The sequence below is a fragment of the Paralichthys olivaceus genome, chromosome 5, assembly GCF_024713975.1.
Source record: "Paralichthys olivaceus isolate ysfri-2021 chromosome 5, ASM2471397v2, whole genome shotgun sequence".
Lineage (NCBI taxonomy): Eukaryota > Metazoa > Chordata > Actinopteri > Pleuronectiformes > Paralichthyidae > Paralichthys > Paralichthys olivaceus.
Genome location: NC_091097.1, coordinates 19,173,783 through 19,200,826, shown reverse-complemented (window position 1 = coordinate 19,200,826; position 27,044 = coordinate 19,173,783). Strand labels below are relative to the sequence as shown.

Below are 27,044 nucleotides of genomic sequence, written 5' to 3'. Positions count from 1 at the left end.
ATAACGTCACTGATAAATAAAGATTTAAATAAAGAGCCGTGAGCGCTGCCTCGTAGTTGAACTTTGGGAACAGTTCCCATCCAAAACTCTTTTTCAATTTTGGAGCAGTTGTGCTTGGGGGCGCAGCAGAAGAAGAGTGTAATGGGATATCTCACTTGACAAGGTCTCAGGCAGGTTCACTGTACTGCTGCACAATCCAGCAGGGGTGCGGTGATGATGCGTATATGTGGTGTGTGTGTGTGTGTGTGTGTGTGTGTGTGTGTGTGTGTGTGGGTAAACCTCAGAGAGCAGCCTGAGAGAACCCTGAGGGGGCTGGACGCCATGAGAAGAGGCTGAGCGTACAGCGCCAGCAGCAGTGTGGGTTGTAGAGGGGACAGACCCTGACTCAACCATTCCACCATACAGTCGCCATATGGCCCTGGCTTCTCATTCAGACCTCCCCCTTCCTCCTCCTCATCTTCCTCCCCGAGGAATTCCTGCCAGTCAGGAGGGAGAGAGGCAGCTCGTGTGTGACGGCAGGATCGTGTATTTGAGGGTCTGACAATGGACGTGTTTGACACAGAGTGGAGTGAGGACCCTATACGAAGGTGTGTGTGTGTGTGTGTGTGTGTGTGTGTTCAGAGAGAGAAAAAACATAAGAAAGGAGGTTCAGAGTCAGACTGTGTGTTCATGGCCGTCAGACACTCAATCACAACTAGCAAAGCACAAGAGATTTGAGGACGGAGCTTCTCCGACACATACAGTAAATACACCTTCCAGAGAAAGTGTGTACAAGTGTGTCAAAGATTCAAAACAAGTAAAGACTCTGAATACCAGGAAACTTATAGTTTTTTATTATTAATACTCAACACTTCATCTTGTTCATCATGTACAAAGAGAAAGAATAATCTTATTTGAGCACTTATAATTGCAGATATCCGTATTATCCTTATTAGAAGTACCTTAACGATGGAATTTTTTTGCAATTTTTGTCATGACGTGGTTAATTTTGTTATTGAGATTACTTTGATCGTTTCCATACAAAAAAAAGAAGGTAAATGTTGTCGCCAATATTCAGTATTTACACATCCTGTACAATTATTTGTTTTTGTGTGGTTTTCTGTTTGTATGGTGTAAAAATTTTGGTATTATTTCAAAGAAAAGGGCCATAAAAAGAGAAAAGAATGGCCAAGAATAATATTATGTATATCATTATGTATACAATTCATACTATTCATATGTTACATTTTTGTCAACCCACAGTAAATTGAATCAGGCTGTGTAGTTTCAGTGTAAATGCGTTTTCAAAACCTTGTGAAATACATTTAGGAGCAACCCCTTATATCCTTAAATTCATGAATCAGCTCTGGAGTTATGAACGATAAAGATGGAAAACAGAAATATTAACAAACAAAACTGTACACAATTTAATAAAAAGTTTGAATGCATCAATATAAAGCGATATCCGTACATATCCATACACATACACACGGAAAAAACCTTTAAAATATTAGTAAACAAGTTCCGTAATGAATCATAGTGAGCTGGAAAGTTGTTCGCTGCTAGATTTCACTGCCCTTCACAATAAAACAATCAGATTCACAGTATAATTCCTCCTGTCTGCATGAGATGAAATCACACCAGTGACTCATTGATAGAAATTAGCAGCTCGACTCAGTCACCGTGAACAAACATGTCAAATACCGTTCAAATACCAAAGCACGAAAACAAGTCCGTTTACATCGACCCTGCAGCTGACCATGTCACGCTGTTATTTGGTCCCATGTGTCAGTACTCCTGACAGAAAAACACACGTCAGCTGAGGTGATATTTACATCCTCCACCTTCAGGATGTTCCAGCCCACTAACTTGCCACAACCACTTCTTGTGTTGTAAAAAAAAAAAAAAGTGACACAGTGTTTTGCTCTACATGAATCATTTGAACAAATGTGTTGTGGCATGCTCGTGTGCAGAGGAAGGAGGCTGGGACCGATTCGGCCTTCGGGGAAATAAAGACTTCTGACGAGCCCGTGCTTACTCTGCATCGCTGGCCGACCTGTGCACGCTGGCCGCAGAGCGGAGCAGCTGGAGGCGGTAAAGGCCTGATGATAGCATGTTTACCACAGTGTCAGGTGCAGCTCCGCGTCCCAATGAGCAGCTGCAAACTGGCCCTAGCTATCCTTCCAAAGAAAATACAAGGGAAGGTGATATATTGGCACATACACCGTACAGTAAGCACATTTTCTGTTTGGTCATGCTTTTTATTGCAAATGAAGAGAATAAACGTGGTGGCTTGTATGACAAAAAAAAAAAAAAATGCAAACCTAATATAGCTTATGTGCACAGAGATACATTTTTCACTTTTCAATCAACCGTCTGGACGTGAATGCAGTTGAGAAAAAAACAGAGGAGAGGTAAATTTCTTTTCTCAGGGCCGGGGAGGAGAGCGTAGAGACTGGAAACAGTGAAATACAGAAGAAGAACCAAGGAGGTAATTTTTAAAAATGTAATGGGGCCGTATGTACACAACTTATTACAAACTATATATTTTTCCATCATACAGAGAAACAAGCAGTGGAAAAAATAGTTTCAGATAAATAAATAAGAATCCAGGAGCATTTGTGATCTCGGCTGTCGAACAACACGGTTCTGTAACACGTGAGCCACAAGGTGTCGAGAGCAGTTGATTCCGCTGAAGTGAAACTCCACATAAAATGAAACATGACAGAACGAATGCTTCACTTTTTTAATAAGGGGTTGCACAAATGCATTTCAGCTTCAAATGGATTCTCAATTAGAGGAAAACACACTCATTCTTGTGCTGAAATTCTCAGCAATATTAACAACATCCACACTGGGAAATCTCCAGTGTGCATTTGTGTGCATGTGTTTAAATGTGTGTGTGTGTGTGTGTGTGTGTGTGTGTAATTTCCTTTACCACAGTGATGTCTATCCCAAACGTAGAAAGGGAACAGGATAGGCCGGGCCGACGATGGCTCTAAATTCTGTGTGCAATCATCATTACAGCCCAGGTCAAAATAACGGGCAACAAAAACACAAACGTCTCGTAGGTTCTTAATAAGGACTGCAGCTTAAAAATGAAGGATCACAATATACTGCCTCTATATGCAAATATCATCTATGTATACATGTAATATTGTATTACATAAATGTGTAGATAATTGAATTTATCTCAAAAGCATGAAGAAGAGCTTACCTTAAAAAGAGTCTAACACAATTCAAGGGAAACTTAGCAAAGACTCCTAAAACTAAACTTTCCCCTTTTATCACCAAACGTCTACACCTACAATAAATTATCCTCAATTTCCAACACTTGAGTGAAAATAAGAAAAAAGCATAATTCTTAACATAATCAGTATACACTGATTGGTAAACTATCATAATTAAGTAAACATGAGATTGAAAGAAAATGAGGTTCAATTATATCACTTATGATTAGTCATATTTGTGTTAACTATTTTGCATATTTTTGTTTGTGTGGTTTTTTTCTGTTTTTGTGTATTTTTATTTGCGTTTTATTTATTTCTTAAATTGCTGTAAAACATATTTAAAGTTACATCCTGTCTGTCTGTTTACTGTACAAAGTGAAAAGAGTTTTAAATATTTTATTTACAAGGAAAAGATTTAACATACTAACGCTGACACTGATTGATGCTCAACTCCCAAAGTCGCGCCTCCGCTCCGTCTTATTTCCTCGTAGTTTCTCCTCCCGCTCTCTCGTCGTCTTACGCCCTCTCTCGCTGATAATGGTCGACCTGAACGCTCAAAAATGTGTGCGTATAAAAATTCCAGAGATCCCGACGTATTTATCGGGAGAGTCATTAATGGGTCGCGGGGGGGGGGGGAGGGAGGAGCAGGGGGTGAATCTGTTTGATTTAAGGCTAACTTTATCAGTCTCACTTTCACATTGTTAACGGAGGCTGTTGAATTTATGAGGAGTAATCAGCAGGTTAGTGGTAGAAAAAAAAAATTTGATACCCCTCCACACACACACACACACACACAGACACACAATCACACACTCCTATTACACTGGTGCATTTAGATCAGGGTATACGACAGAGATCACATTCTACACACAGCTCCAATCTCAGGCCAGCACTCCAGCGCAATCTCCTGCAGCCCTTGAACTCCTGACACCGCCCGCTAATCGAAGATCAAACCTTGGAATAACTAATCGAGGCGTCCTTATTCTGTACAGTAATATGATGAGTCATCATCAGACAGCTCGGGGGGGGGGAGGGGGTGGGAGCGGGGGAGATGGGATGATAAGGCATGTCTACCGAGTGCCTGAACCTACACCGAGGAAAAGGTCCTGTGCAATAAATGAGGCCTCTCCAGCTAAAAAGACATTAGTCAAAGTGCCTGAAAAGTTTTTTTTCACAAGATGGCCGCCTTTCCCGACGCCACGGACGGCGTTCAAGAGGCCCCTCTCTCTCTCTCTCTCTCTCTCAAATAGACATCCTCCTCGGCTCAAGCTTTAACCAGCATCATTGTCACGGGGGCAACGACACCTCTCCTACACGTTTCGTAGCATTTCGCCGACATAAAGAACAGTGCATATATTGTCTGAACAAAGCTTTCCGTGTGCGCCTCTCAGACCGCTCACGTGAGTGAAGAGTAATGCCTTCTGCGAGATACTAGTGAGAGGCCAAAAAAAGTAAGTGCCTGGTGACTGTTGTTATGTAACCTGAATAAAAGAAGTGGTCTAAAGGCTGCCGTGTTGTGAAGTGAGACCCGTCGGTCTATCCGTGACAGTGGGACATCCTGAATACAACCGCTTCATAAAGCACTGCCCATACTTTGACATATGAAATTATTTTACGAAGTTATAAAACATCTCGACGGCAGCGTCTCCAGCCTGCTGTAAATGTTTACTGCAGTTTTGGCTCATAAATGTGAAGAGAACGCCGCCGCCGCAGCAGCAGCAGCAGCAGCAGCAGCAGCAGCCTAAAAGCACGCTGGTCCGTCCTGGTGCCGCCGCGTGTGAACTGGAGGACACATCCACTGGAGACCATTAAGGCACGTCCTTCCTCTCAGTATCTTCAGCTTGTGACGAAACGTGTTGTTCACAGTAACACAAGTTCAGACTCACAAAAAAAAAAGTGTGTTAAAGTTCGTGTGTGTGTGTGTGTGTGTGTGTGCACTTGATTTGTAACGTCTTGAAACATCAAGTAAGGATCTGTCAGCTCCAAACGTGTGTCCTCCAGATCCTGTTTTTTTTTCCACGAGGAGCAAATAAATCAATGAGCATGGAGCAAAACTTTCTACAGAAAGAAAAGAAAGAAAGAAAAATCAGGAGTTAAGGACTCAGTCTTTCTGGCTTGTTGGTTGAAGAAGAGAACAACCTTCCCGCTGTCACAGAACACAACTACAGATACTTAAACAGTAGTGAAATATTCTACCAACAGAACATGAAACAAGGAAAAACTTAAGCTGTGTTATCATCATCAATACTAACATCTTTGTTATTCACAACGCTATCAATATTATTGTTGTTCTGATACCCTGTTTTTTTCTATAAGAATATGTTATTACCATTTATGATTGTATTTCTCATAGCAAACAAGATCGGCTCTTTTGGCGTCAGGCATGAGGAGGAGGAGCGGGGGCCGAGAGAGAAGAGGAGAGAGCGGCGGTGGACGAAGAGAGAGAGAGAGAGAGAGAGAGCGCGAGAGATGGACGGGCCTTCCAGAGAAAGAGAAAGAGAGAGAGAGAGAAGTCGTCTCCTGTGTCGCAGCTCTGGTGACAACGTCTCCTTTCTGTGGTGACACAGGGGCAGATGGGCAGTTCGCCTCCCTCTCTCCGCTCTCGCAGTCTTTCCTCATCAGCGCTCGGCGGGAGCTCTCAGACGGCCATCACATCGCACCAGGCCACACATGTCCAGTATCAAACCAAGATGAGGTGTCATCCCTTTGCGATAAGAACCGAGTACAGTGACTTCTGCCGCACTGGCGGAGGAGATGATGGAGTTTGAAGTGTTTGAGGGGAATGTTACTCGGCAAGTAAAGTAGCTTTGGCCATTTCTGAGAGAGGGTTTACGTTCCACACCTCCTCAGGGTGTCCTGATTGTTTTACCCAGATTTTCATATTACGTTTCGATCTCACGGTCGTTTCCTTCTCTGTCTCAGGTTTGCCGTTTGACCCCCTCTCCCCCTCCTCTCTCGCGCCATTACCTGCTCCTCCCCCTCCATTTTCTCTCACACATCAGACTCAATGCTGGAGAGTTTCTCGTACACATGGCCATTGCTTCCGTTGAATTGACGTGGGGGGCCGACCCCCAGCATCGAGCCATGGTGGTTCATCCCACCGAGGCTGAGCTCTTTTGGGAACCGGGGGGCTACGTTGGAAACCACCCCGGCCGTGGCAGACGCTGGCAGATATGACGTCGTGCTCATCTGGCCCCTGAAGTCACTTCGGCTGTTTTTGGCAACTTGTTGTTGCTGCTGCTGCTGCTGTTGCTTTTTCATGTAATATTGTTTGGCTCCGTGCATCAGACACTGGTCGTCCCCAAAGGTGGGTATAAAGGGGTTTTGGTTTACCCGGTCGGGGTAAAGAGATTTGGATAAAGAGAACCCTCCCCCGCCTCCTCCTTCCATCAGAGACCTATCCCTGTCTCTCGTGTCTCTCTCTCCGATGGAGCGGCGGTGGAGGCCCTCACCGCCTCTGAACAAGCCGAATGGTGAGCCGGGTCCTTTTCGGCTCTCACCTCCGTAAAAGAGCGGGTCTCTGTCTCTTTCCCTTTCTCTCTCCGAGCCCCCGTGGCGCTCAAATATGTGTGCGAAGGGGCTGGTGCCCTCCATGTAGCGTTCTTTCTCCTTCAGGCTGACACTCCTGGGTGGAGGCAGCATCCCTCCCATGCCTGCACCACTCATCCCCCCACTGCTTCCTAGACCTCCCATCAAACTTCCCATCCCGCCCGACTCCTCTTTCTGAAGGTCAACAAAAGCATCGTACGAGTGCTGCCGCCGGAGCGGCTTGCCGAATCCTCCGCTCTTCCTCCTCTGCTGGGCCTGAGATTGAGACTGAGGGCCTGCAACCATACCTCCTCCCCCACCTCCCCCCATTTGTTCCAAGAGGTGGTTGTTGTCCTCGCTGATATCATAGAGGTTTCCAGTCTTTTTACAGCCCTCGCAGCGCATGCAGGTTGCCGAGCTGGGGCGGCTGTTTCCGCCGCCTCCCGAGGACCCGCAGCTCATGCCAGCCCCGTACCCACCACCACCCCCTCCTCCATGCATGGACATCTGCTTGCCCCCTCCTCCCCCACTGGCCCGACAGTTCCTGCACTCCCACTCTCCCCCTGCCAATCCAGATCCTCCCCCGCTCTTAGGATCGCCCTTTTTGGGTTTGCTCTTAAGAAAGTCATCCACTGGGACCAGAGAGGTGCAGGGTCCCACAACCCCATCTCTAGTCCCAGGGCCCTCTGTCAGGTCCACGTGCTCCCACTGAGGGACGCCTTCTTTTGGCCGAAACTGGTCCAAATAAAAATCCCTCACGCTCTCCTTCTCTCTAAAGACATAGGAGTTCCCATCATTGTTTCCACCACCTCCTCTCTTGCGTTCAGGGGGCAAAAGTGGGGGAGAGGCGGAGCGGTGGCCATGGTAATGGTGGTGGCTGATGTGGTAGGGTTTCCTCCTGTAGCCCAGCTCGATCTCGTCCAGCTCCCGTCTGGACTTAGCAGAGGCCGGCCTCTTTTTCAGGCTATCGCGGTACTTTTTGCGCTTCTTGGCGTTGCCCTCCAGGTTTCCGTACGTTACGGTGTGCGTGGAAATGTCCGAGACATCTGAGCGTATATTCCCATCATCCTCTCCTCTCCCTGGACAATAGCTGTGCCCAGGGATGTAGGTGGAACTTGAGGCACCTCCTTTAAAAGAGAACTTACCATACACGTCTGGCAGGCCTCCCTTGAAGCTCTGGCCCGAGGGGGGAGTCTGTCCAGAAAGGAGGTCAAACTTGCTCATGTTCCTGTGAGTCAGTGCAGAACAGGGCTGGGTGGTGAAAATAGGAGCCACCCCACCACCCAGGCTGTCACAATCGAACATGCCGCCCTCCAGTGAGCTAGCACTGCCCAAACTTTGGGGCCTGTTGGGAGGAGGTCCGCTGAGCCCTAGCGTCGAGCCGTGATGGTGCAGGTAGTGGTCCTGGTACAGGTTGCTGTCCTTCAGGTGGAGGTTGCCAAACGTCCTCTCCACCTCACTGATGTAGTCACTGAACATGTTGTCTTCCGGCAGGTAAGGAGGCTTGCAGTCCGAGTGGCCTGCCAAGCTGCGCCGGTGTTCAGAGATGTCGTAGACAGAGGATTCTCGACGGATGAAGTCCAGGGCACTGTGTGGTGAGCCATTCACCCCTGACAGGGAGGCCATGTTCTTGGCGGTGCGTAAGAGGCGCATGATGTTGGAATGGGTGTTGTTCATGGTGGCCGATGGGGAGTTCAGGGCCGAGCTGCTCTTCTCCTCGATCTGCACGCCGTGGATGCAGCTGTAGATGCCCTGTGGGGGAGGAAGCAGACAAGAAACAGCATTTAATGATCTTTAATGATTGAATTCTAAATTGACAGAAGCATAAGTTTACATTGCTCCCCGACCTGATGAGGTGAAGAGAGAGCAGCTCTTTCTGCTGACGCTGTGTGGGTTATAATAATAAAACAGATCTACATGTTTATTTATAGACAATAATGTGATGTATTGGCCGAGGTGAGATAAAGCGAGACAGTGCCAGTAAGCGTGCAGGATGACGATTGATAAAAGGACAATGGATCTGGATGGTGAATGATTGATAAAGACAAAGAGGCTGTAAAAGGCCCTGATCAATACCTTTAATCAATGTGATTAGAATTCAGCTGAACAATATCCTCCGGCAGTTATTAAACACCTCAGCTCCGCTGCCCCTCCGTGCCGCCGGTCACCACACAATCCCCTCCGAAAGACAAAGGCCGAGCCAAGGAGACACTGGCCGAGCGTTTCAGTGACAGAAAGATAAACTGGCCCATTTGCATTCAGTGATGTACGATACAATATTCAGATAAAAATGGATGTACGGAGGGAGAGCAAACCAGGCATGACGGATGGGGACGGTAAAGCATCAGATCAATGGCGACCAATGATTTTTCTCAGTTTTTCTGGACGTCTGTGGAAATAAAGGGATTGTCTTCCACTGTTAAAGATCAGAGAGCGGCTGACCTCCGACCCGTTCACCACTGCAGAGGTCACGACTCTGTCACGAGGTCGGGGGGGGTTCAGCCGCCGTCAGATCCTCTCCGCTGTTAAGCTTAAGCTCTTCGCCGTCTCTCCCTTTTATCCACTTAAATGACTCGTTGACCCCGGCTTCTTCTCTCCCGAGCCACTCGTCTCTGGTTGTTAATTGGTTTCATGGACAGCGACTGCATTGCCGCAAAAAGGCCTCCACCCCTCGCTCCGGTTTTATAGATAATGTTGTTAATTCTTTCAATTTCACAGTCTGTTAACAGTCGAGTATGTAAAGCTTGAGTGTGGCTAAAAGCGAGAGAGGCTAACACAAATACAAAATGACGGATGGAAAACGTACACGCCCACCTGCTCTTTCCCCTTCACTTAGAACCATCTTTCAATGTTTGTCTGTTTCTTATCTGTCTCATCCGTGTTCCTTCTTTCCATCTGTCTGTTTACATCCCTTCAACTCGGTTGTTTTTCCTCTTTTATTGTCTTTGATTAAACTCCACCTGTTGCCGAGTCTGTCGCTGATTTTCCCTCCGACCAGATTGATGACATCATCGCGTCTCCATTCTCGACGAGGAGAATCTTTCCTTATTAGGTTTTCACCTTCACAGATGCCAAGACTGGTCGCTATTAAGCGGTGACGGCATCGAAGGGCAAGGTCAGAGTGAACGTTTGTGCAGCTTTTAAGCACCTCCCCCTCGGACGCAGACACACGACCGGTGGAAGAAGAAGTTAATACTGTAGAGCATCAAATCATGGACATGTCACAAAGTGATTCCTGCTTCGTATTCAGCAGCAGATTTCGCCCACATAATGTAACAGTTGGCAGATTGCTGCCGGCCCGCTGCTACACTGGCTGATTATTTGGGCATAATGTGTGAATAGCTGTAACTGTGGCCCGAGGGTTCCCAACTATTTTTTCAATCCTCCAGGGGAGCACAGCAAAATCTATAAGTGATTACACTGGTGCAGAGAATTCAACAAATAACAGGCCCCATGCACATACTGTACATGCAGCAGCTCATAATCTAACAGCCCGCGTGCTGCTTATGGAGCTAAATGTAAACAAACATAGCAGGATGACGGGTACCTCTAATAGATTTACTGTTCAGTCATGAGAAGCTCTGAATCAGTTTAATTAATTTGTCTCAGCGGTGCAGGTGGGACCTGGAGGAGCAGGTAGCCGGGACGGAGCGCTAACACCGAGACCGAGAAGCCGTGACCGAAGTCACTTGACCGAAGTCACTTGACCGACGCCAGCCGTGACAGATGTCTCATTTTTTACACTGCCGGGCTTAAATGTTAATTGCAGCAATAACAAAGTTTATTGGATTATGCTGTGAAATTAAAAAAAAAAAAAAAAAACTGCAGAAAAGTGCAATCAATCTGAGTGGCAGCGAGACAGAGAAAAGGAAGAAAATGGCCGAAGCTGGAGAGAAAGCACTCGAGCAAATGAGAAGGACACAATGTGTCGGTGTGGCCGAGGATTGTGGAAAGATAACAAACGATAATTTCCGCTGTTGTTGTTCCATAAAGCCCGAGCTCTGCGCTTCACATGCAAATTAACACTGGATGAATATTTTAACATCGTCTGGTTTTATATGTGGACACAAAGTGTTCACTCATGTTGTCACACTGCAGCAAAGACAGAAGTCATTTCTGGTAAACGAGAGCGATCTTTGAATGTTACACGGAGCATAATTGCTCCCAGATCCAGCTCCCGTACAAATTATAATGGTGTAATAATCAAAAACAACACCAAGCAGCCTGCAAATGAGAAGTCAACTGACATTTCAGCAACTGGTACTTTTCGCTGCTGCTACACAAACAGACACGCACACGCAACCATAAACAAGGCAACAGCAACGACATAAAATTAACACCATACAAAATAATCAAAGTTGGGCACTGGAGCGTAGTATTAGAGCAGAGAGGGGAAAATGTTATGTTGTCGTGTTTTTTTTTTTTCTTCCTTCTTTTCCCCGTGGCCTCGCTCTCTCTCTGCGCGAGCAGCAGCGGCACCGCAGCAGCTCATCAAATGGAGGGAGAGAGCAGCAGCGTGTGGCTCCGTGCCGTAAATTAGCCACGCGGTTTGGCCTGCAGCGGTTCACCTTCAGAGGCACACAGTGAATTACACCGGAGCCATGTCAAAACAATTGGAATGCAAATCAAATACCTCTGGGGTGACTTTGGTCTCCTGGGATCCGGTAATCTACCCTCTCCGGTTCCGTGGCTGATTTTAGTTGAGTGGAATATTGATTTCCGCTCAACATTTTGTAAATATTTACCTCATGGACGTCAGGAAGCGTCAAAACGAAAAGGGGAGAGCTCCTGTATCAGTTTTTTTTTCTCCGTTGGAGGTGGGGATTTGGTTTGGTTTGTCACGTAAATTGTCTTCAGCCTTGAAGAATAAAGCTCTTTCAATTCAGAGACATTAGCCGCGATAAATCTGTTGATGTGGGAGTGAATAGATAAGTAATGAAGGTGACTTTACAGACACGGACGACTCAGTGATTCAGAGGTTAAATGCAGAAACTCTCTTGTCTTTTCAAACGAGACAAACTCAATGACACAAGATAACACAAAGCATGAGATGACTGAGTTGCCTTTTTTTCGTTTGTGTTCATACGTGCATGTCTGAAAACGCTGAACGCAGGATTTCGAGTAACTCCTGGTGAACTCCAGATGATTTTAAAATCTGAACACATGACAGATGAAACCGATTTTTTTATGTTTCAATGGTGAGATCGCTCACGACGATCCAGTCACAAACTCTGAGTTTAACCAAACTATTTCTAAGCAGCGATTCCAGAAACTCACGTGATGAAACGCAACTTCAGAATAAAAACAATTCCACAAGTTTGTCCTTTACGACTTCACACAGGAAACGTCTTATCTACGCTGTAGACAACCATGTAAACAATATGTCCGGTTGGTGATTCTTCTTTATCAGCTCGCTCTAATTGATTTCTTTCATAGTACACGAGTACCACGATTTAGAATCAGAAGGCTCAGATTCAGTCTGTGGCATTAATAGATTAGGTGTGTAAACTCTGGGATCATCCTCATAACCAGATAATCTGTTAAGGTCAGATTTAAATCGATAACGGCACCGGGATCGTCTAGAGGACAGACTCAGACTTTCGAATCCCCCCAATTGTCCTCTAGTGTGCAGCAGGCATCCGCACATTTCTTCATGTGCTACTCGAAGCAATTAAAACACAAATGAATCCTCAGTCTTGGCAGCATTTTTTCTCAGGTGCTAAAGCGAAAAACTTGCAACTTCCCGGAAGTTATCACCTTTGGTTTTAACTTTGGCAAAGACGACAGAGTAGATGCTGGAGGCCGTGTGGAATTGTATTTATATCAGCCACAGCAGAATTTGGAAGGTGTGTTAGGTAGCAAAGTGTGATACCACTGAGCGTATGCTGTATTTCTGTGCTTGGAAACAAAATGCAAGGTGTGAAATGTGTCAGCTCGAGTGTGCTGGCTCAGTTTTGAACAGATTTTCACAATCTGAATCTTTCAATCAGAACATTTAGGAAAAGGTAATAGTCGTGGCACGATGACGAACGTTGTTCAGCGGTAAAGAAGCTCTTTTCTGTGAAGTGTGCACAAAAACTGGATTCTCCTGTAATTTCTCACCCTGCTAATGCTGAAGACGAAGCCAGGCTGGCCGGAGCAGACGCCCATGAAGCAGAAGCGAAGCTGCCAGTAGAACCAGTGTTCACAGATAAAGGTGATGAGGGACAGAGCCATGGCGGCACCGAGCATGTAGAAGACGCCGGCCATGTTGTCCACGTCCAGCTGGCTGGACATCACCTCGTTCTTCTCGTGGTGGCAGATCCCCGTCAGCCAAAGGGACTCCAGCTCCTCCATCTCACCTAGATGGAGGAAATGCCATGACACGGCAGGAGGGGCGGGATAGTGACAGAGCGAGAGGATGAGCAGAGGAACAGATGGTAGAGAAGAGGAGGCAGCGAGAGGACAGGAAGGAGGGATGGACGGAAGAAGTGATTTCATAATTTGTATGGCAGTTGAAATCAAGAGTGTGTAAAATATAGTGGAAGGATGTGATGTGACAACAGGGAGGACACAAGGGATGGAGAGATGATGCGAGAGGAGAAGAGAGGAGGGGAGATGGAAGGCAGAGAAGTAACAAGTGAATCACAGCTCTGAATTTTGCATTTGACTTTGTTGCCAACAGGAAACATATCACACAATAACTGTGATTCATGGGATTAAAAAAAAAGAAAAAGCTATGTAGATATCGTGTGTGTGGATCTATGCAAATGTGTGTGTTTGAATGTGTGTGTGTTGTGTGTGTTCGTGTGGCTGCCCGTGCGTCTGGTGCTGGTCCCCGAGCTTCTGGTCTCTTTGTGGGTCACCTTCTGTTTCATCACGAGCTGTTCTCTATCAAAGCCGACTGTGGCAGGACAAGTGTCGGTTAATTAATCATACATTCAGCCGCTGTCGCTGCATGTCAGCGTGACTCCTGCACCGGGGCAGCGGCTGAGCAACAACACGGAGCGCCACCGCATACAAACTGCACACACACACACACACACACACACACACTCACACACAGACACTGAAGACAATGTCGTACTACAGCTTAATAATCTGCTTATAGATGGTCAGTGCTACTATTTAGTTTGAGCTATTTTAATGGAAACGTCTTTGTTGTTTATTAGAAATCTGAAGCGTGTTCCTGTCTGGATTTGAATCAAGGACATCAGAGTCACATATTTGATACTTGGGAAAAGTTACCGTCAACGAATGTTAATGAAGTCAATGAAATAAAATGAATATGAGCACAATGAGGGAATTTGGGAATTACGGAAATAGTAATTCTTTTAAAACTCTGTGACCTTAAAGCGACAGTTTTGACATTTTTTGATTTCTGCTAAAATCAGATGAAAAGATTGTAACTCAAGTGGTTTTCTTAGCACTCTTCCATTTATCTTTATTATCTTTAATCTTCTTTCCTGTTTCCCCTTTTGTTTTAACTCTTGTCACTTTGCATGGTGTGAAAGTATGAAAAGATTTTCTGCAGAAATGGTTTGATTCAACAGCCAATCAGAAAACTGACAATCATAACCGTGGTTAGATTTTTTTATCTGTGATGTATTTATTATTCACGCCTGCGTCAAACTACCCAGACTCCCCCTCAGCCTTTGTCTCGGACCGACGGGCTGTCCGCGTGAGTCCCATCGCTTTCTAGGCCACCGGGAGGGGGGCGTGGCAAAGTGACATTGAGAGGGGCGAGTCAGGGCCGCTCGGTTTGCGTATGAACGCTGGTGCAGAATCTTACAGTGATCTTACGACCCACATTCAAGAGTAATCAAACTTATGATCAATAAGTCAACAATACACACACACACACACACACACACACACACACACACACACACACACACACACACACACATCTGACTGGATCTTATGTAGGTTGATAAAAATAAACCTGTGTCACACAGTCTGAATTTCTGCACCTCTCTCTCTCTCTCTCTCTCCCTCTCTCTCTCTCTCATACACGCACACACACACACACCCATCTTGCTTACACACATAGGCCTGACCCATATTCACCCGCACCCACACACACACACACACACACACACACACAGCCAAGAACTCATGCACACACTGTTGAAATACACCAGGAGCTATGTTGGCACCTCTAACTGGGACGCACTATAGTGGCCCCCGGAGGGCCCTTGGTTCAGGATGCTCACAACAGGCCGGACCATTCTCAACAAACACACACACTCACACACAGACACACTTGTCCCTCTATAGTTGTGAGGACACCCACTGACATAATGCATTCTCTAGCCCCTTACCCAAACATTAACCTTGACAACTCAATGCCTAACCCGAACTTAAAACCAAGTCTTAACCCTCAAACAGCCCAGTGAATTTGTGAGGATGTCAATGTCAAAATGTCCTCACAACGATGGTATGGCCCTCATAACTACAGTTAGACATGCACACACACACACCAAACGTCCATTACACTTCCCACTCCGAATTGAGCAGTATATCAAAACACGACATAGTGAAATTAGACTGTTATGGTCGATAAAAGAAGCCGTTGTCCGTGACATTTTGACTAATTTACGACGAAGAGTTTTTGCTTGAAAACCATAAAGCTTGTACTATGCAGCTCGGCAATGGACATTTTGAACACGTTTTAATTTCGTTCCCGGCTCGTTCTGAGATTCTGCAAAGCTCCAGCTGTAGAGCTGACAGGAGTGAAATGCATTTCAGAAAGAGCAAGCCCTGGAGAGCTTGGACTGTCTCCCATAAAAGGCAAGCGTGATCATAAAGCACAGGGCCCCCAAGGTGAAGCTAAATTTCACCTTATATTTCAAGCAGCACCCTTTTCTCTCTGTACTTGATGTATGAGCGTGTGGGATTACTGTACGTTTGACCTGCAGAACCAATTAAACACTAAAACTGTGGGTCCAGACTCGAGTGATGTGAGGGCCGACCCATAAACAACGAGTCCTGTGGGCTGACCTGCAGGTCGGACGGGTTCAGATCAGTTTTATAGGCAATATTTTTGACTGTGGGCGGAGCGGGTCACAAAGGGACAAGGCAGGATTCTGACTATGTTATAAATAACGTACAGAAACACTGAGCACAGCCGGCGTTGTGTTATAGACTGATTCATAACTGTTATTACGAGTCTCTGGACTGTGAATACCGCAGCTGCTCAAGCTCTTATAAAGATGGACGACACAAAGGCTCCTCGAAAGTGAAACCAAAGCATCTCAATCACCCCCTGGTGGCTGGTTGCTGTCTAATTAATAAACCCTGCCTCCTCCATGTTAGTGGAAAAAGTCTGGTTTTAATTAGTTACCTAACGTTGTAATAACTGGGTGAAACGTCAGACGTATTCTTTAATGTGTGCTGTGGCTGTCAGTCAGAAGTTATGCTCTGTTTCCTTCCCTGCTAAAGCACTGAGGTGTCTCAGGGACTATCCGGTGCATCTTGGAGTAATTAAATATACAACTCGCTGCATCAACACGGCTGTACGCGTAACAGACTCTGTGCTCGCTGGGTGCATTACACTGTGCAGGATCTATGAATAAAACAGGGGAGGAAACAAGGACGCCGTCTCACCGTCTCCAAAAAGCTGCAGGATGGCCAGGTCCACGTGTCTCTTCCAGAGCGACTCCTTCTGGATGGCGATGCCGTACCCCGTGGTGGCGAAGATGTAGCCGCTGCCAATGGTCACCAGCTTGCAGCCCTCGTCCCTGCCGGCCATGTAGTTGAGCACGGCTGCGTCATAAATGAAAGCGTCTAGTTTGCTAATAAAAAAGAGAGAGAGGGGGAGAAAGAGAGAGAGAGAGAGAGAGATAGGTTACAATTAATTAGCACTTAGGAGTCAGACATCACCGCGACAACATTCCAATTAACCTGCTAAATAGCACTAAGCTGCTGATAAGAGTAATAGACTTCCACTTGCTTTGCCAAAGGCTGGAGCTGGCACACAGAAAAAGACACTCCATGAAAAGTGAAGAGGGGGAGTAAAAGTATTATTGGAGGTTTTCAGCTACAATATGTTTGGACACGTAGAAGAGACACAAACAAGGATCTTAAATCACAAACTATTTTAAATCCTTTTCTCCAAAGGCTGCTGCACCGAAACATCCAACACGGCCTGAAGCCCGAGACATTACCGTGCTCCAAATTACATTTTTAATATCTGGAGATGTTAATCACAGATTTATGTTTCAATCTTTGATACAGAAAATCGTTTTGCTCGCTCAGTTTGGTTTTTACAGCCCGACTGGATGAATGCATGATGATGCTGTACTGCTCAGGTCCTCACCCAGCCTTGAGGCTCTGCAGAGCCTCGTTCACGTTTCTCTGGTGGAACTTGGTCATGTAGGAGTGCATCTCTGGATAGTTGTTCCTGATGTTCCTCTCTGTGCTCCCGTTCGGGACGGTGCCGAACCGAAACGGAGGCGAGAAGTCGTTGGGGCTCTGGAACTAAACGCAGAAGAACGGGAGATGTGTAAAAACATCTGCTTCTCAAATGTGAGGCACAGGTGAGATAAGAGACGACAGAAGAGCGGCTCCTCGTACCTTTTTGTCGGAGAGACCAGTCACCTGGTCAACGTACTCCTCCTGGATCATGAAGGCGGCCAGGTTGGCAGTGTAAGAGGCCAGGAAGATGACAGCGAAGAAGGCCCACACTGACACCATGATCTTACTGGTGGTGCCTTTGGGGTTCTGCACGGGCACAGAGTTGTTGAAGACCAGACCCCACAGCAGCCAGATGGCCTTACCGATGGTGAAGGATGGACCGTGAGGCTCTGAAGGAAACGTGGTCAAAGAACAGGAGGCGGATCAGGTTCATGAATCACTGCGTCTGGTTGGTTTCCAGATGAGATTACACTAAATTTATAAAGATGGACGACATGACAGCTGCCCAAAAGTGAAGCCAAGGTGTCTTGATCTCCACCTGGTGACCGGCCGCACCGACAAAAATTAAAATACTAACAAATACATTTTTGTCAAAGATGGTTTCAGTCGTTCTTAAAACAAACTCAAGTTTTCTCTCAAGTTTGGTTTTAATACGTTATATAATGTTATGATTGACAGGTGGAGGGAAATGGCAGCTTTCATATCCGGGATATTTTGGCTTAATTTCTGGATATTGGGAAGAAGTGGAGACACATCATCCATTTATCCTTTTATAAACAGTCTATGTGACAAACATAGTTGAATAGCAACATGCTAGTATTGTAGCGTTAGCATGTAGAGCTCCTGGCATCGCTGTTCACTCTCTTCTTGTTGGTCTATGTGACTTTTATCCGATTTATACGCTCAGTTACCAGATTATCAGGTTCACGGAGCAAACACTAATGAAGTCTAGTGCAACAGTCCTGCAAAAAATAATAACCTGACCTTCACGAGGGTGTTTTAATGTTCAGGGTTAGTGTGAAGTGTTGCAGAGAGACGTTGATTCGACCGTGTGGCCTTTTGAATCTACTGAATTATACAGACAAATGTTTCTGTGATTCAGCCCACCCTCACTGACGGACAAAATAATAAGAACACCTGACGCAACACAAACTGCAGCGTCAGAAGAACATCGTGGTTCATGCCTGAAATACAGAGGCACCTGGGATCGAACCACCGATTTCTGGTTATCCGATGACTCGCTCTACCTCCTGAGCCACAACTGCTCACGACATTATAACCTTTTTTTTTTTTTTTTTTTAATGAATGTTTTTCTAATCAGTTTGGAACCATGTGGATTTCATTCGTCCGCAAGCCGACAGAAGACTGGTTCATTAAGCGGCGATTAGCATTTGGTTGACAATGTTTGTGTGGGTACGTGTGACTGTGCGAGAGCGAGTTGTGCGAGCGCGTGGGCGTGTGCATTGTTGCAAGAGGCTTTTGTTTCTCGGACAAACCGACTTTATCGAGCCAAATATCTCCTGCGTGTGAAGTTCGCAGAAGAAGCTCGGTTTAATGAATCAAGAATTCACAAATCTACTGCAGTTGATGCGTTATTGCGCCGAATCCTTTGAGTTCAATCTTCGATCTGCACTCTTCATGATACCGAGCTCCCACTGTGCTACAAGCAGATACAACAAGGAGGCACACAGAGGAGAACAGCGCTGTAGGGAGGAATGCATCTTCTTCTGAACACGATGAGAGGAATGGAGAAAAAAAAGATAGCCATTGTCTATATTTAGCCGCGTCAGAGTTGAGGGAAGAGATTGATTTTTTTTGGGATTCTTATCTTTTTGGCTTCTGAGATCTAACAAAAAAAAACAAAGTCTTGCTGTCGGAGCTGACATGTGTTTTTTTTTGGGAAATATGGAAATGAATGCAAATGACCGGTGTGACGGACGCAGCAGAGAAACACACCTGTAAAAGATTATAAAAGAGAGAGAGAGAGAGCAGCGTGGAGGAGGAGGATGAAGAGGAGGAGGAAGTCACTGGGTCAGTGAGGACGACTGGTTTTTATATGGAGGCTGAACACAGTGTTTGTGTGAGATGATCCAGAGTCGTATTCTTTGCATTTACCTTCAAAACCTCGAACCTGTGCTTGATATGTTGGAGTAAATTATTAGTTTGAACCTTGAAACATCTAAATTTTACTCATGGATTTAATTTCCAGCTGCTTTGTTTCCTCCATATCAGGTCCCATCAGGTATCGTCTGAATCAGTGAATAGATTTTTGTCCAATTCTTTAGTTTATAAGCAAATACCTTGAAAACTAAAGACCCGTCTCAGCTGTCCTTATTTTCTTTAGTGGTATTACACAAATATGTTAAATAACTTTTTCTCAAACTTGGTTTCAAAGGATCAAAACACAATCCTATCTCCTACACAATATGCTAATACACGACGGATTTGTTTGGCCGAATGTGTTGGATTAAACATGGTGGGTGGAACCAGACGTTAATAATTCACCAGCACTTGAGCTGATGATCATTAAACATCACTCAGACAACTCAAGTTTGAAGCGTCTGGGCTCTGACTTCATCACTTCATCACTTTATCACATTAACATAATGAGCAAACATCTTTAACCCCCCCGTGTCCGAGCGACAGGTGGACGAGATGGTAAATCTTAAATGGACCGCCACATTCAGAGGACGTGTGTGATGGAGGTCACATGATTAGAGCGGTGCAGCTCAGGTGGACTGTCAGAACTAGAAAATTACATTTCTTCTAAAATGGTCTCTGCAAATTTCTGGAATTACTTTTTTGCAAAATTTTAAAAAAGGTGATGTCACACAAGGTGTCGAAAGCTGAGAGTCTGACTCATCGCTTCCCAAAAGTAAAACTTCCAGCGTGTGTTCCGAACGTATAATTTCACCTCTAAATTCAACCTCACATCTGTTGTGTTCCGAGCAAAAAGAGAGAGAGAGAGAGAGAGAGAGAGAGAGAGAGACGAGGGCGGCAACATGGCTACAGGAGAAGAGAAAAGTGTCTGCATGCATTTGCATCTAAATCCTCAAACGATGATGCAGGTACTCTGCCTGTGTCCATGTGTGTGTGTCCTAGTGTGTGTGTGTGTGTGTGTGTGTGTGTGTGTGTGTGTGTTGAGCTAAGGCCTCTCACCTCTGCCGTCAGCCAGACAGCGGTTGTAGCCCACAGGGCTGAAGTACTCGAATATAAACACAGCCATCGCTGACACCAGCAACAGCATCACAAACATCATCACCCACACATCCGCACTGAAGGGCTCTGGAGGGAAGAGAGAGGGAAGAGAGGAGAGATGAAGGGAGACAAGGGATGGAGGGAGAGCAGCGTGGACGGACAGAGATAAGCAAAAGAGGGGAGAGAAGGGGGGAGAGAAGGAAGATGGGGATGAGAGGATCAGGATAGAGGGAGGACGAGCGAGGGCAGCAGGGAGAAAGAGAGGAAGAGAAAATTAAGCAAGAGAGAGAGAGAGAGAGGGAAGAGAGACGGAGAGAGAGAGAGATATGCAAATGCAGCATGCCAGATTGAGAGGAGGAAGGCAGAGTCAGAAATGGAGTGGGAGTAGGAAACAGAAGAGGGCAAAGAGACAGGGAGCAGAGGAGAGAATAAATAAACAGTTAGCCATATTATCATGTACAACCTGCTCCGATGCATACACAATACAAAACTGGGCTCTGATCGCTCGCGTGTCACTGAATCACTGTGAGGGAAACTTTCAGAGGACGAAGACGGACGTCCGCCTGACAGAGGTCCGTCCAACACTCTCAGTCTGTCAGGAGAGCCCAGGAAGAGACAGTTAAGTGAATCCCACGTGTCCACGGCATCAGGCTTGATTTCTGAGTCGTCACATTACGAGACAAAAAGTTGTCCCTGTGTGTCACAAGTGTTAGGACTTTGAAAAGATTGTGAAGGAAACAGAGTCGTCTCTTTTGCGGAGGAGGAATCTGTGCGCTCGTCAAAAAGGTTTCTTAGTTTTTAAGAAACAGATTCGTAACGGCCACGGGATCGCCTCGCTGCTTATTTCCTAAAAAAAGTATTTTTTGATATGATAAATTATTATGACTTCTTTCTTATTAAATTACAACTTTATTCTTGTAATATTACACTTTTCTTCTCAATTTTAAATCTTTGAATTGTCAAATTGACTAACTCAGAACGAAAGGTCATCATCTCCCTCCAGGACGAGCTTCAACATCTGGTGTAATAACCGACCGTGGGATTTCTTCTAGTTTTATTTTACCTCCATAGTTAAAATATTGATAGAAACGTTTAAAATCACGGCCTTCGGGCTCGTCCTTCACATCCCGCGTTCCTCACCTAAGAAGGCCGAGGGTGAAACAGTGCCGTTGCTACGGGAGACCATCACACTGATGCCCGTCTCGATGAAGGGGACGGAAAAGTCGATGACCTCTGACCTCTCCTCGTTGATGGTCAAAGAGCCCACGGCCATGTGCGCGTTTTTTAACACCACCTGGGTGCAAGAGGTGGGGAAAAGAAAAAGACCATTGATTATCCAGCCATCATTTAAACATACATCCATCTCTGCATGTCTCCGTCCGTCCATCAATCCGTCCATCAATCAAACAAGCGAGGGAGAGAGCGCTAAAGAAAGATTTGTCTCCTGCGGGGGGGGGGCACATTCAAAACAACAAATTGAGTCAACATAGTTAAAAATAGATTGTAGAAAGAAAAGCATAAAAATAGAATCTCACAGCTATCGGCTTGTTTGAAGGTGATTGTGCAATCTTTCTAAATGGGGGGTGATTCTTCTTCATACATTTGTGAGGAACAGAGACGGACGCTCTTACACTCGACCTTAAACGTCCAAAGGGCGACGTGCAAACGCTTCAGTGTAACTGAGAATGACTTCTGTGATGTCGGGGTCAGGTTCTGTTTTTTCAGTTCTGTTGTTTTTGTTGGATCTTTGAAACGCGAGTTATCAGGATTACGTTAAATCCACAGATGGATTTCCACAGAACCTGGTGACAGATGTTGAGTTGGACAGTCGCTAAAAACAGGAATGTTTTTTTTCTTCTCTCTTTAACATTGTGAGACTTTAGTTTGATGCATGTCCCAATGAAAACCTGGATCTAATGGATTTGTGCCTTTTCCACCAACACATATGTAACATGCAGGAGATTCAGGCACCTCTCTCACGAGCTGTCAGAAATCATAGAGACAGATCGAAGGAATATGGAGGCATTTAAAAAAAAAACCTGGAGAAATAATTGAACGTGGAGACATGGGAGACAAAGATGGAGGTCGACAGGTGGAGACAGGAGGTCAACACACTTTCTACACACACACACACACACACACACACACACACACACACACACACACACTGCTCGGAGTGGACACTCGTGACGCTCGCCAGGGGAGCGAAAGATCGAGAAAGACAGAAAGAGAGAGCAAGAAAGTGGGTTACCACACTGGGTGATGGCTGCTCGAAATAGTCGCCCCAATGCCTCTCCCTCCTCTCCCTCCTCTCCCTCCTCTCTCTCCTCTCCCTGCTCTACCTGCCTCCCTCCCTCCCCTCAGCGCCTCTGCACAGGTAATATATTTATCCCAAATTTTTACAGCCCTACAGCGCAGCACGGGGGTAAAGTGGGACGAGACTGTCTCACTGAGTTAATAAGGGGTGTGTGACTCAAAGCGCCAGCATGTACTTCAGTGTTCGAGAGTGTGTTTGTGTGTGTGTGTGTGTGTGTGTGTGTGCGCATACGAGTGAGTCATAAAGAGAGAAAGACGGCGAGAAAGAGAAGGGAGCGAACCTTTGTTCTCCACCTGTGAAGTGGACCTTTACAGGCAGAGAGAATATTACACATCTACTCTGCACATTGTCTGCAAGTGTGTGTGTCTGTGTGTTTATTGTGTGTGCGTTTGTGACTTCTCTATCTTGTTTGTTCCGTCTTGCATGTAAGTACGGATGTGCATGTGTGTGTGTGTGTGTATGTGTGTGTGTTTGAATGTGTGAACGTCTCCCCAAGGGACAACGAGTCCATCCAGCAGTGTACTCACTTCCTCTCTCTCTCTCTCTCTCTCTGTTCGCTCTCTCCATCTCCCTCCTACGACTTGTTCTCTCCGTGTTATGAAAGTGACCCATGTGGGTGTTACTGAGAATGAGTGAGCGAGGATCTGCGTTTGTGTGCATGTATGTGTCTCAGCATGTGTGTGTGTGTGCGTGCGTGTGTGTGTCTCCGCTAGCGAGGCCAAACTCATGTAATCAAGCGTATTGCCTCCAATATTTCAGATCGGGAGCGTCGGGGGCAGCGTGGGTCAGATCAGCCGATGAAATGTGACACGGTCAGAATTGAGTTAGGATAAAATGTAGAGCTTCTCAAAGTGTCTATTGATTTTTTTTCTTCTTCCTTTAGATCTTTTGTCATTCCGAGATGTGGCAAATTGCGTGAAGGCCCTCAGTGATCTCGGTGAGTGTCCACGAGTGTGGCCGACACACGTCCTGGTGTGTGTGTGCGTGTGTGTGTGTGTGTGTGTGTCTGTGTGTGTGTGTGTGTGTGTGTGTGTGTGTGTGTCTGTGTGTGTCTGTGTGTGTGTGTGTGTGTGTCCAGATCTCGCTCCATTAAGAGTGTGAGATAAACTGTAGTTTTGGCAGAGCTCCAACCGCGGAGGAACATAAGATGGTTTCATTCGATGCAGCTGATATGACTGAACGACAATGAAGTGAGTGTGTGTGTGTGTGTGTGTGAGAGAGGGAGAGAGAGAGAGAGAGAGAGAGAGAGAGAGAGAGAGAGAGAGAGACTTCATAAGTAAATCCTACATTTCCTCAAATGTAAACAGTCTGTGTTCATGTGTCCACTTTCATGCACATATTTAAAAAGTGGTGTGTGTGTGTGTGTGTGTGTGTGTGAGAGAGAGAGAGAGAGAGAGAGAGAGAGAGAGAGAGAGAGAGAGAGAGAGAGAGAGAGAGAGAGAGAGAGGGGGGGGGTAGAGGAATGCCCCTCTCTCTCTCTCTCTCTCTCTCTCTCTCTCTCCTCCTAATGACCATTCATCTGTAAAGGTGAAAAGGAGACGGCACATTACGGAGCTTTTAGTCAGAGTGATAGAGTTTTTCTTTTTTCTTTTTTTTTACAGTTGACCACACTTAGAGCTCAGAGCTCAGCGCCCCGCCCGCTAAAGACACTTTATACCTTTACATAATAGATGAAATGATCCGGGTTTAATGTAAACTCAATCGCAAAAGTGAAAAAAGAAAATAACGCGTCTCATAATCTTGCCTGTGACTCGTGAAGGTTATTCAAACTTCAGCGTCCACACAGAGAAGTCGGGGCGAGTTTAAGAGCGACAGAGAGGGAGCGTGTTTTCAACCTGTGACCTTTGGGGGCTTATTGATCTGTTTGCCTCTTCCTTCATTAACAAACGCCAAAGTCAGACAGCACAAGTGCAGCTCGCTCTTACGGGCTGAAGTATGAGAACTGACAACGACCTTATCCTGGGACCAATGTCGATTAAGCGAGCGCTGAAAGCCCAGAGTGAATTGTTGCATCCGACTGAACTCCACACACCCCTGGGTGAGGAGCTCGGCCCCATGTGACATAAGTGTTGGGCCCGTTCGTAAGCTCGTAATATAAGGTACAGAAACACACTTGAATGAGGTAATGACGCCTTCAGGGCAGCTCCTACAGAAGCTAAATGAAGTGCAGGTCACTGAACGCAGGCTGGATCTCCACTTCACGTGTGATAAACTCTTTAACAGGTTTATTCATACATTACAGAAACACAGATTTAAAGACATGAACTCTGGTCGCACAACCTCCTGCGGAGTTCTGTTGTTTAAATCTTCTTTTGTTGTCAATTTTCTTTTCCTTTTTCCCCAAATTTGTTTAATTTCTAACAAACTAAACTCACTGTCAACATTTGCACTGAGCCCGACGCCTCTGTGCCGTAAATCCGGCTTTGTTTTCTGTCCTGACCTCGAGCAGAAGGAAAGAAGTCGCTCTCAGCTCCTCACCTGATGTTTTGCCAAATTTGCAGATGTCTTCAGGCGAGTCACGCCGCCGCTCTGACGGCCCGAACGTTTTTAAATCACCCGTTAAACAGCAGTAACGTCAGTAATTATAAGACGGCGTCGCAAAGTGTGATTAATGCGCCGGCCTCATTTGCAAGAAGATATTGGGTCCATTAAAGCACGATAATATTTGTGTCGTTGAGAAAGAACTACAACAGAGTGACATAAGAAACTTTACATGTCGCCAAAAATATTCCCCTTAAAAATGTCCCTAATTTTAAATCTCATTAACACAGTGGCATTAAATGAATCTCAACATATTTAACATCTTAATGTTTTACTTTTTTTTTATCTATGACCCTGTGGAATCTGGCTGTACGGGCAGTAGTGGAGGAAGTACAAACATTTTACTATGAAAAAGTACAAATAAATAGACAAAAATGTACACGGCTGAAAGTAAAAGTATCACGTTGTTATAATGAGAAGTTTAAAAAAATGTTTCGGCTAAATTTGAAACCGTGTGTTGGCTTGATTTGTAAATAACGAAGCACACAGACACAGTTTTGTCTCCTCACCTCCCCCACCATGCCGTTCCACGTCCCATTGATCTTCTTGCCATGTTTGCCGTTGGTGACCAGGTAAAGGTCGTAGGTGAACTTGACCGACTTAGCGATCTTCTTCAAGATGTCGATGCAGAAACCTTTACAGCAGCGCTTGATGTAGATCCCCGACTCCTTCGTCTGATTGCTGCACAGACGCACAGAGGGACGGAGAGATTAATATTTAATCCGAAATATGTGCGTCTTTCTGAGCTGTTAATTGTAATCGTGATTCGATGCATCTGGCACTGCCTCTCTCCTGCTGACGGAGAGTGAACCGATTCTACCTCTGGCTGCGTGAAGCCGACACAGGAAATCATGTACATGCAAAATTTCGGGCGGTTCTACGAGCCGCTCTGGCAGATGGCCGGAGAAAGAAAAACTGTCTCTCTATCAATATGAATTTACTCAAGAGAAATGAAGTTTTTCTCATAATTGCGTTCTTGATCTGTAAGAATCGGAGCTTTGAGCCTCACAGTGTCTTGATCTGTTTCCGGCAGGGCACAGTGTTCCTCATGCAGGTCCCACTAAGCGGATCCACGTCTTCCACAATGACGAACGGAGCCTCCTCCAATGTCACGATGGACAGGTGGTCATCCTCCCTGGTCGCTGCCCCCCCATACAGTTCATAGCGAGGCCACACATGGTACTTCATGGACAGGGAACCGTTCTCCCATTTACCCACCTGGAGAGAGAGACGCAACAAACAAGCAAACACAGATCTCATTCCTTAGTATGTTATGTTTTTTCATTTTTAAACTGCAGTCATGGAGACCAGTTGTGCTGGATTGAAATTCAGTCAGTCTGAGTACGCAGCTCATCGACTGTGATGACTCGTAACACAACAGTAACGTACAGGAAATGAATCACCGGGCAGGAATCCACTTAAATGAATTCCACATTGAAATAACTGCAAACATTTGCCAACGTTTGTATATTTGTTCGCAAAAGAACGTCTTTTTTTAAACTGGGCTTTTGCTTCATTTTCTTGTTGTGATTTGTCCGTCTGCCAATAAAGAGACAGGAGAGGAGAGGAGTGGAAGAGGAGGGGAGGGGAAGAGGAGAAAAAGAGGAGTGGAGTGGAGAGGAAAGGAGACTGGGACCCAGTGTGGAGAATGAGAGCAAGGTTAACGTAAAGGACGAGACTGAAACGGAGGAAAGAGCAGAATTCAGATCAGGGGGAGAGGGCGGGTTGGGCAGAGAGAGACGGCACGACAGAGAAGTGGATGGAGAGATTAAAGGAGGAAAAAAAAAAGAAATGAAAAGAAATGAGACGAAGAACAATTGGCAGAGGGGGAGAGACGCACAGAAGTATAAATG

At 45.7% G+C, this 27,044-nt stretch overlaps 1 protein-coding gene across 5 annotated transcripts in view; it reads right to left on the bottom strand.

Moving 5' to 3' along the window:
- Positions 1 to 817: 817 nt before the first annotated feature.
- Positions 818 to 27,044, bottom strand: part of grin2ba (glutamate receptor, ionotropic, N-methyl D-aspartate 2B, genome duplicate a) — a 104,008-nt gene continuing 77,781 nt past the window's right edge. For all 5 annotated transcript variants that reach the window (XM_069524863.1, XM_069524861.1, XM_069524862.1 and 2 more), the window contains exons 9-17: positions 26,201 to 26,409; positions 25,701 to 25,872; positions 21,474 to 21,627; positions 20,295 to 20,420; positions 17,295 to 17,524; positions 17,038 to 17,198; positions 16,326 to 16,513; positions 12,840 to 13,078; positions 818 to 8,489 (exon numbers count right to left, since the gene is read on the bottom strand). In XM_069524863.1, the coding sequence (XP_069380964.1) occupies positions 6,201 to 8,489; positions 12,840 to 13,078; positions 16,326 to 16,513; positions 17,038 to 17,198; positions 17,295 to 17,524; positions 20,295 to 20,420; positions 21,474 to 21,627; positions 25,701 to 25,872; positions 26,201 to 26,409 (3,768 nt within the window). In that variant the 3' untranslated portion in view covers positions 818 to 6,200. The remainder of the gene's footprint in view (positions 8,490 to 12,839; positions 13,079 to 16,325; positions 16,514 to 17,037; positions 17,199 to 17,294; positions 17,525 to 20,294; positions 20,421 to 21,473; positions 21,628 to 25,700; positions 25,873 to 26,200; positions 26,410 to 27,044) is intronic.